The 10,510-nt window shown below is 44.1% G+C and overlaps 3 protein-coding genes across 3 annotated transcripts; all 3 read left to right on the plus strand.

The window, feature by feature from the left end:
- The first annotated feature begins 3,239 nt into the window (after positions 1-3,239).
- LOC120897274 (peroxidasin-like) lies at positions 3,240-4,405 on the plus strand. Its single transcript, XM_040302005.1, has 4 exons — positions 3,240-3,338; positions 3,418-3,505; positions 3,564-3,896; positions 3,967-4,405. The coding sequence occupies exons 1-4, from the start codon at positions 3,245-3,247 to the stop codon at positions 4,403-4,405; spliced, it is 954 nt and encodes a 317-aa protein (XP_040157939.1). The 5' UTR covers positions 3,240-3,244.
- A 16-nt stretch (positions 4,406-4,421) lies between these two features.
- Positions 4,422-5,985, plus strand: LOC120897273 (thyroid peroxidase-like). Its single transcript, XM_040302004.1, has 4 exons — positions 4,422-5,002; positions 5,068-5,256; positions 5,323-5,512; positions 5,599-5,985. Exons 1-4 carry the CDS (start codon positions 4,436-4,438, stop codon positions 5,763-5,765), a joined length of 1,113 nt encoding a protein of 370 aa, XP_040157938.1. The 5' UTR covers positions 4,422-4,435; the 3' UTR covers positions 5,766-5,985.
- A 195-nt stretch (positions 5,986-6,180) lies between these two features.
- On the plus strand, positions 6,181-9,627 carry LOC120897272 (chorion peroxidase-like). Its single transcript, XM_040302003.1, has 7 exons — positions 6,181-6,367; positions 7,042-7,129; positions 7,206-7,538; positions 7,608-8,646; positions 8,708-8,896; positions 8,976-9,165; positions 9,227-9,627. Exons 1-7 carry the CDS (start codon positions 6,277-6,279, stop codon positions 9,391-9,393), a joined length of 2,097 nt encoding a protein of 698 aa, XP_040157937.1. The 5' UTR covers positions 6,181-6,276; the 3' UTR covers positions 9,394-9,627.
- The last annotated feature ends 883 nt before the right edge of the window (positions 9,628-10,510 follow it).

Raw genomic sequence — 10,510 nt, forward strand, 5'->3', positions numbered from 1 at the left:
GTCGTTGCTGGTTCGAGAGCGCCACAAACGCACCAGCCAAACAATGCGCACGATAGAGCTGTACAGAGGCTTGTGTAATTACTGAAAATCTTTACACATCGGCCCCGAACGGAATGAATGGAGCAGGATCAGGGATTCCCATCGCTCAGCCCAAGATGCAAAATTCAGACAATCACGTGCAGAACGTGGCAGAAGGGATACCCCTTGTACTGCTACTGCCAAGGGTACATACGCCCGTAGGCTTCGGAAGCGGCATAATTTTGAACTAGTACCAACGATACCGTCCCCGGAATCCGGAAGCTGGAGCGGGGACGGAATGACAGGAATGCAATTATCGTTTGCGTTTGTTGATTTCGGCAGACCTCGGTGTTGAAAGAAGCACAGTTGTCATTCAACTGATCGGTCCCGATCGGTGGCTTTGATTTGCGGGCATCGGGAAACCGGGAAGAGTGCACGCCAGCACGGGTCGTGCGCCTGGGCGATATATGCAAAGCGCACAAGGGCAGCAATTATGTGGCGTGCTGTGAGGTGTCGGTCGGTGATAAATTCCATTCCCTTACGTCGAACAATGACATTCCTTCGACGCTGGAGCAACACGCCCCGATCCGGTGAAGGATGGGAATACCGGTGGGATACAATAAATTGCGTGTGTGTGTGTGTGTGTGTGTAGAAGTGAGTGTTTTGTTCGAAAATTCATCATCTTGTGTGTGTGGGAGACAGAGAGCGTGGGCAGGTTGGTGGTGTGGTGCGTGTGGTCGGGTAGAATGCGGTGTGTACATGCAGTGTGTGATCGAAATGCACACATTTAATTTACAGCGTCCTCTCTCCCCGGGGAAGATGTCGTTGCCTGGAGGAAGTATTGTTCGGTCATGAATGTCGTTAGCGGTTTGAGATTGAGTGTTGAGTGTTTGTCAGATGAAAGATTTCCCTTCCCGGATGGCAAAGATGGATGTCGTCTGCCGCAAGGGTTTTGCGCTTGACTTTAAATGTATGACCTTCGTGTGCGGTGGTTTGGTAGAGCATTAGGCACTCTTTCGAAGTCATTAGATATGTTGGTGCATTGGGTTAGATGTTTGTTTAAGAAATGCGAAATGTTCACACTCTCCTATTATTCAGTGGCACATTAAAGTGACATGAAACAGTTTCAGCAGTAGTAATGGATTTTTCTTAAATAACACAAACTTAGGCTATTCTTACATCAATCAAAACCGCATTGCGTTGCTTATTGCACATAGTTCACTCAGTGAAAACAAATAGAAAAAATCAGTAGACTTGAATTTGAAAAATGATACACAAGCTACTCATTTGCTTACAATTTAAATCATAAAGGTCCTTGTCTTGGAAGTGAGTTTGTGCATAATATTAATATATAATACACATTTAGATGTGATTTCAACAAAAGAGGCACTTTCATCAGTACGTTACAATAACAAAAATGAAGCAAAAACTAAACCCTCCTTTCCGTATCTCCTACCAAACAGATAATCACATCGAAAAATGCAATGAACATCGCAGAACATTCAAACAAAATGCACAGGACAACTTCTGTTGCATCACGGACAGCATACCGAAAGACATGCCATTTCTCTGGTACACATTTTTCGAACACTTCCGCACAAAACTTACGAAATGTTCTGGGAAAAAAGCACTCTGTAAATATTTCCTCTTACCGAGTATGCGAACAATGTGCAGTGTAGCAGTGGAAGAGCGGGCCGAGGCGACGGTGAACAATAAATATTACCAAGTGGTTGTATTTATGGAAAAAGTTTTGCGTTCATCCGTACAACACCAAACTGAATAGGGTGGGAGGGTGGGTAGATTCTTATGCAAATCTTAAGAAACTTTTTAACAAAAAAAAGAAAAGAAAAAAAAAACAACACGCGTCAGAAGACCCTGTAACCTTTGATAGACAGATGGGATGGCATCGTGAACTTTTCCCGGTAAAAACTATCTTTCAGAATTATGTCACATTTGCATCTTGAACGTTATGCTAGCGGACTTGTGTATAGATAAATACTCTACATGTTGCTATACCCTATAAAGGGATGTGGATCGTGTCCATGGATCTAGACATAACATAAGCAATACCAACGTGTCATTAAACTCATCAAACCAGAAATGTATAAATTAAATCATACTAAACAAATAAAAAAGGATTGAAATGATGTGTACCAATTTTATAAACTTAACCTTTTACGACTATTTGAACGATAGTGTAGGAAAAAAAACTGTAAGTAAAGCACAATATACTAAGCAAACAGATAAAATAGATATAATATAAATATATTAGACTTCGTTATTTCTGTGAATAATTTGTTCTATTACTTACTTACTTATCCGGCGCTACAACCGCTTTGCGGTCTTGGCCTGCCTCAGGAGTGTCCGAAACCGCTCACGGTCTCGGGCCTTATCTGCCAGTCCGTTATCCCGGCCTTAATGGCGGACGCCTCCACGCCATCTTGCCACCTCAATTTGGGCCTACCACGCCTCCTCTGTCCTTGTGGACGGCCTAAAAAGACTTTACGGGCTGGGTCGTCCGTTTCCCATGCGTACAACATGTTCAGCCCACCGGAGCCTGGCGAGCTTAATACGCTGTACGACAGTGAGGTCGCCGTACATCTCGTATAGCTCATCATTATATTGTTCTTTTAATTTGTTCTATGCTTCATAGAAAATGCTGCACTGCATTCTACGTACATGAATATATCAGAAACTGAAAATTTAATTTACTAAACAGTGGTGCTGGTATTACTATACATACAATAAAAATGACCAACTATGTTTAATTATTGCTTGGTGTTGGCGCAAGTTAAATCTTTGTTCTTTTACACGTGAGTAGCAATGTAACATAAGATTAAATTTATAATCGTTCGTTGTTTTCCTTTCTCCTTTGCAAACAGTGCGTTGGGTTTTGCGCCTGTAGCGTCGATAGCAAAGAACGTTAGACCACATGTTTGTTTGCGTACGAAAAACCGTTGGAATGCAAACAATAACGTGGTACAGTTGTTGTGTAATTTTGGTTTTTCCCTCTTCCACGGTCAAAATAGTTGTCTTCCACGGTCAAAATAGTACCTTTTTGGTGCTGATACTGTTGCAGCGCAAACCACCACAGGTTAAAATACGTAACATATACATACAAACATCACGTATGTGTAAGAGACAAATGTAGTTTTTTAGTGGCAGTTTCTTATAAATGGAACCATCGCTAAGGTATGCGTTTAATTGCAGCCCAACAAACGGGAGGATGGTGCATTATTTTTTTAGGCAACGATGGATTGCTTTCCCACTGTGGATCTGTACAGTGCTGCAGTTGCTACGAGTGGTTGAAGTTGAGTGTGGTAAGAAACTGTGAAAGGTGGTGAAACTGTATGCAGCTGTACAACGGTGTATTTCACCTTGATGATTTCATTAAATCAGCCTCTTACCGTCTGGAAGATCAACCGATGACATATGAATCGTACGACATGCAGTGCGGCTATCAAAGCAAATGTTGCAGCGATAATAGGTAATAATACACTGAGAGAAAGGTATGAGAAAAGTGTTTAACAAATTATTATTTCCAGTTGTCCTTCACTGGACGGGCTTGATAGTTTGGAACGAAAGGCGCGTAAGAAAGCAATATTGGAGCTGCTTAACAACGAAGCCACAGTGAATGATCCTCGTTTTCTGATGGATGGTACGGACTTTGATGTAAGGTTTTTCAACACCATAGCAATCCAACCCTTGGAGCAGCTGGGAGTGCGAGATACGCTAACCACGCAAAAAGTGCTGGAAATATTGTCCAAACGGAGCAGCTGCTGTCAGATGCGCAACCTGCTCGATGGAAAGTGCTACTCTAACGTAACGCTCTCCTGCTGCAAAGCTGTCGAAGAACCTTGCTGTGATCCGCACTATCCGTAAGTGTTGATAGAGGGTATCATTGTTTGCCCAGTAATGCTTAACGAACCTTTTGAAATTCAAATTTAGCTATCGAAGCTACGACGGAAGCTGCAATAACCTGGCCCATCCGCGCTGGGGAATGCGTGGCACCGCTCTGAAACATCCCATCGCGCCGTGCTTCGATGATGTGGTGTCGCAACCGGCCCGCAGTAAGTCGGGTGCTCCATTGCCCCAGAATCGGAAACTTATAGCCGAGCTGGCAGCGATGCTCAAAGAGCGGGAGATTAGCACCACTGCCGAGCTGAACATGTGCTCCGTGTTTTTGAGCGAGTTCTTCACCCTGGACATGATTGGCCGGTCGACCAAGCGCACCAAACGGAGGACGGATGGTTTCCGCGGTTGCCGAGCCGATGGTCATGATCGGAGTCCGTTCGTAACGCCACTCTCCAATCCTCTCCGCGTATCACCTAACGATCCGTACTACGGGCCTATCGGAGTGCGCTGTCTTAACTTTAGCCCGCAGTAAAGGGCAAACGATCGGTGCGAGCTGAAGCATATGGCCGATCGTAATTTGCAGAGCAGCTATTTCGATCTTTCCAATCTGTACACCGAGCAAGCGACGTACGATAAGGACGGTAAGCTGCTGCTGCAGCAGTGTGGAGCGCCCGAGACCATAACGAACCGGAGACCGATGTCGGTGCAGTTTTTCGCCGTTGCCGGTTTGTTTGCAAAGTTGCACAATTACTGCGTGGATCGGGCACCGCTGACGGGTAGCGGACCGGTCGAGGAACGGTGCCGTGCGTTTACGATCGCCGTGTATCAGAAGATCATCTACGAGCAGCTGTTACCGGTACTGTTTGGTGAAGAGTTTTACAGTGAGTGCGATTTTAGCTGCGAATACAATCCGAACGAGGAGTGTGCCGTCTCGCAGGTGTACAAGCATGGTCCGGGACGTTTCCAACATGTGTGGATAGGCGAAACGATGCTTTACAAACCTGCTCGTGGGGAGGCGGATTGGCGATCGTTTAACGATTTCTTCCACAATTATGAATCGTTCGATTGTTTGGGTGCGCTGGCCGGTTCGCTGGACACGCCGATCAACGTTGGAAATCTCGCCAGTGCGGTAAGTAAAGGAAAAATGGCCGGTTTGCGTCGAAAAGAATGTACTTATCGTTCACCGTTTGACAGAGCGTGGACAAGTTCGTTACGGTGGATGGAAATCGTGGCACTAGTCTACCATGCATCGATCTGGCACGTAATCGTGATGCCGGGCTGTGTCCGCTGGTTACCTACAAACACCACGTGGAGCAACTGTTCGGAGAGGAGAGCCGATGTTACAGCACGTTCGAGGATCTGAGCGATATCTTTGCACCAGACGTAAGTGTGCATGATTGAGGGTGAAATTCAAACTTACAGATTATAATGGATGCATTGTTTACGCAGGTGATTGAATTCTTCTCCCGGCACTATGAGCATCCGGACGATATCGATGTACTGTTTGCGAACATGGACCAACGATTCCATCCCGGTGCTAACCTGCCAAAGATGGTCGCTCAATTGACGTGCCTTGAGATGAAGCGTCTAAAGTGCACCGATCGGTTCTTCTACACGTGGAATCCAAATCTAGGCGAAGGTAGTAACACAACATGTTTTACGTTGGCTCAAATGATGGGATTCTTTGTTATTGTATCTTACGATATCACTTTACAAACTTTTTAGGAGCGCGACAACTTGTAGAAGCGATGGACTTTACAGTGCTATTGGCTCTGGTGACCGAAATGGAGGAAGTTCCATTGCAACCGTTTTTCGTCGGCAGCCCGACTGTTGCATCGTGTGATGTGCGAGACTACATGCAATCATTAGACCAACTTTTCTCCGATCTGTAATACAACTGAAAGTTATTAATAAGTAAATCATTTTTTCTTGGATAAGTGAAACGACAAAGGATTAACGCCTACAACATGACACTAATATAATAAAAAAATGAGACAATTGAAAGAATGTTAAGTAGAATTATCAGTCGAACAAGAACGGTTCTAAAGTGCTTTGTTTGCTGCAAGAAAGGTTTAGATTTCTGTAGCATTCTTCATGCTCAGCGTATCATGGGCGGGTGCTCGTTTTATCTTGTTGTATATAAAAACAAAGTACACTAAAGCCGGCTACTGTTTGCAAGGGCTACAGCGGCAAGACACAACGTGAAACGGTAACATAGTAAACATTGTGGACCAATCGCACCAAACCGCATGATGGGTAGAATTTTATAAAAGCTTCTAGCTCCGGTGTGGTACCATTCAGTGTGGTGTGACCGAGCGCGGTGACACAGCCGAGGTGTGTCCAGTGTTTGTGGAGGTGTTTTGGTGAAAACAAAACTGCAATAAAGCAAAGAAGTAACAAAAAATGACATCTTCAAACCGCTTGGCGGTAGTTGTGGTGGTGCTAGAGTGCTACCTTATGCTCTGCGTACAGATTGCTTCAGCGAATCCGTTCGGTACAGTTGTGTATATTTTTTAATCATTTTAACCAAAGTTGTGAAAATAATAATATAAATTTAGCAAACAAAAGCATTTACTTAGCAAATTATGAAAGTTAGACGTAAACCATTCGTTGCGAAACTGCTGTGTTGCGTGTTTGCGATGGCAGATGATGGGGCGTTTGCCGCCGGTGGTGTTTGTTATCCGTTGCTGATGTTTATAAACAAAGCGCACGGGTCTTAAGTTCGAGCGCCAGACGTGCATGGTCAAGTGCAGTGGGCTGTCTACGTGACCTAGCCTGCGATTGAAAGCTAACAACACGACTGTTACTGATTTGACAAACATGAGTGAAAGAAACAGAGTGAGATAAAGATCAAAAGATAAACATAGAAGCTAGCGTTCAACATAAAACTCGTTGGTAATAGTTGACGTGCTAATGTTCTTTCAGAATTTCACAAAGAAAATGATTATAATTGTTTATTGATGCATATACATTCTTTAGCTTTCTTTATTTGTTTATATACTGTGATTACTATAAATGTGTATTTTACCTTTTGCTTGTATTTTTTTTGTAATCAATTAATATTATTATTCACAAAAATCGAATGATCAAGGCGATGTAGAAATGATCATCCTTTGATGTACCTTATCAAGGAGAATGACTAAATTTATATTCCCTTTCAAATTTCAGACAAATACTACTTCTCTAGCGTTCCAGAATATTACGCTGGGTATGACAGTCAATGTGGTTACGAACCAAAGTGCTACGGTGACCAAAGGTAGGTTATTTGTTTGAAAATTATACTCTTCGAACAGCTACAATTTGCCATCATCTGTGCCAATCTCTCCATCCAGCTGCCCAAACGTTGCAATGTTCAGTGAGTACGAAAAGGAAGCGTTCATCAAAGCGGTCGCCGAGCTGTTGAGCAATGACGAGCGGGCACAAAACGGTAACTATCGCATTGGGGAAAGCGAATTCGACTTTGAGCTTTTCCAAACGAAGGCCATCAAATCGGGCGAGGATCTCGATGTGCGGCGCACGCTGACGACGGATAAGTTTTTGAAGACACTGGCAAAAAAGTTGAGCAAGTGTGAGCTGAGAAACCTGTTGGACGGGAAGTGTTGCGCGAACAGGACGCTTTCGTGCTGCAATGGCCATGAACAGATTTCATGTGATCCGTACCATCCGTAAGCATATGGGGTTTTGAATGGCTGAGTGCATGCGCAAACTTTATAACTGAAGCCTACCCTTTTCAGCTATCGGAGCTACGACGGAAGCTGCAATAACCTGGAACATCCGAGCTGGGGAAAGCGTGGAAGTGCACTGAAACATCCGTTCGCTCCGTGCTACAGTGACGTGGTATCGAAGCCGGCTCGCAGTAAGTCGGGTGCTCCGTTACCGCAGAATCGAAAGCTAATGGTTGAGCTGGCCGATTTTCTGAATAACAGGAATTCCAAGACATCCTCTTCACTGAGCATGTTTATGGTGTTTTTCATGGAAGCGATCTCTTCGGATATGATTGGAAGGGCTAACAAACGGGCACACTGTCCGACCCAAGGTTTCCGCGGCTGCCGAGCGGACGGGCAGGATCGTAGTGCTTTCGTGTCGACGCTATCGAATCCTCTCCGCGTATCACCTAACGATCCGTACTACGGGCCTCTCGGAGTGCGCTGTCTTAACTTTAGCCCGCAGGAGAAAGCAAACGATCGGTGCGAGCTGAAGCATGTGGCCGAGCGTAACATGGAAAGCAGCTATCTCGACCTGTCGAGCATGTACGGCGAGGTACCGCACTATGATGCTAGTGGGAAGCTCCCCCTGTTCCAATGTGGCGCTACGGGACCGGTCGAACAGTTACACCCGATTGCGGTACAGTTTAAGGCAATCATCGGTCTGTTTGGTCAGCTGCACAACTATTGTGTGGATCGGGTTAGCTCCTGTTCCCAGTCGAAGGGTTCGGTTGAGGAACGGTGCCGTGCACTTACGATCGGCGTGTATCAGAAGTTGATCTACGAGCAGCTGCTACCGCTTCTGTTTGGTGAAGAGTTGTACAATCTGGCTGGCTTTGATTGCGAGTACAACCCGTACGAGGAGAGTGCCATCTCGCAGGTGTACAAGAACGGGCCGGGACGGTTCCCGCACGTGTGGATTACGGAGACGGTAGCGTACAAGTACCAGGGTAGGACTCAATGGCGCCCACTCAATGAGTACTTCCACGATCATGAGTTATTCGAATGTACTGCAACGCTGGAGGGAGTACTCGAGACGCCAATCGAAACGAATCGATTGGTTGATGAGGTAAGCGATTGCTGAGTTTGGTGTGGATGTGAAGAGATATTGAAATGTTCCTTCCTTGTAGATTATGCACAAGTTCTACACTACGAATGGCGAACGAGGTAGCTGTCTACCATGCATTGATCTGGCGAGAAATCGTGACTCTGGGCTGTGTCCGTTGGTAACTTACAAACATTTCATTGAACAGATTGCCGGCGAAGAGAGCAAGTGTTATAGCACGTTCGATGATCTGAGAGACATGTTCAGCCCTGAGGTAAGTGGAGAATAACCGTGCGGAATGCTACAGGGAAATGTGAAATCATGGTATTAAATCTTTTTGCTTTTGCTTGCAGTTGGTGAATTTCTTTGCCCATCACTATGAGCATCCAGGTGATATCGATGTGCTGTTTTCGGGCTTAGATCAGCGCGCCTACCCTGGGGCCCACATGCCGAAGCTCGTCTCACAATCAACCTGTTTGGAGTTCAAGCGTCTAAAGTGCACGGATCGGTTCTTCTACAAGTGGAATCCGAATCTTGGCGAAGGTAAGATTGAGTTGCTTTCTTGTGATTCATTGCATTCATTGGTTTTTTATTCTTTTTACAGGGGCTATGCATCTGATCGAGATTCTAGACTTTACTGCACTGCTTGCACTGTTCACCGATGCGGTTGAAGTTCCATTGGAACCCTTCATGGTGGACGGGCCGAAGGTTGGTGCTTCGGATGTAAGACAGTATCTGGAGAGTGTGAATTATTTGTTCTGTGAAGTATAAGAATAGATATAGACATTTCTTTTAAGGAAATTTTAGAAGAGGAACAAAAAAAAAGTATTACTTCCGTTTAAAACTCCGGGTGCTGCTATACATGTTCTGAGTATTTCTGAAGTATGAAAGGAAAATCAGATTTTCCGTATAACTATTATGATTGAGAAGAATGTGTATACACATCACAATACAATTGCATTCTTGTATAATAAATAAAGAACGACCAACAATTTTACGGCGAACTACTAGTTTTTGTTGATTTATTCGTTCTATTGTAGAACTTAATCCAATTACTTGGACGCTTTGTAAATACATTAAAGGTTTGGTTCGGATTCATCAGTACCAACAAAAACTATGAGCAGCATACCAATTAAATTTTATCTGATTCGTGCTTTTTGGATATGATGAATTTGTATGCACTCTATGCAACGGGGTGCGTAACCATTCCAATCACCATCTTGCTTTGGCATTCTTCAACTCTGGTGCTTTGGCTTGCTGTTCCGTGTCTCCTCACTGCTCCTTTTTCCCATGCCCATCATCTTCTGATTGGAATTTGCCTTATCGTCTTCATTATTTAGGCCTAGTTGGGCATTCTGATTATAATTCATTAAGTGTTCGTTATATTTTTTGTTTTACCGACTATCGTAAATTTATTTCGATACTAACTCGTTGTTACTGATATTTTGTTCTCAATGTATATTGATCGATGAATCGGACCAATCATTTAATGTTTAGTTAACCTCTGTGTAGCGGGCCTCGTGCTACAGTCGTCAACTCGTACGACTTAACAACATGCCTGCCATGGGTTCAAACCCTAAATGGACCCTGCCCCCATACGTAGGATTGTCTATCCTGCCATGGGTAAATCAATAAGTCACTGAAAGCCGAGCCCACTAGTGGTCTTGACCGACAACGATTGTTGTCCCAAAGAAGAAGAAAAAGAAGAAGAAGAAATTTTGTGTTTCTATAAACTTCTGTGTTTCAAGAAATAAATTTGAATTGAATTTTAATATTTGAATTTTAATGCAGTGAATTTTAAACACTATTGTTTGCACCGCGATACAACTTTCCCTATTATTCCGACTATGTTACCTTTTTTAAAGCTTGTCACATTTTATACGCTGCC

Source organism: Anopheles arabiensis, chromosome 2, assembly GCF_016920715.1.
Source record: "Anopheles arabiensis isolate DONGOLA chromosome 2, AaraD3, whole genome shotgun sequence".
Lineage (NCBI taxonomy): Eukaryota > Metazoa > Arthropoda > Insecta > Diptera > Culicidae > Anopheles > Anopheles arabiensis.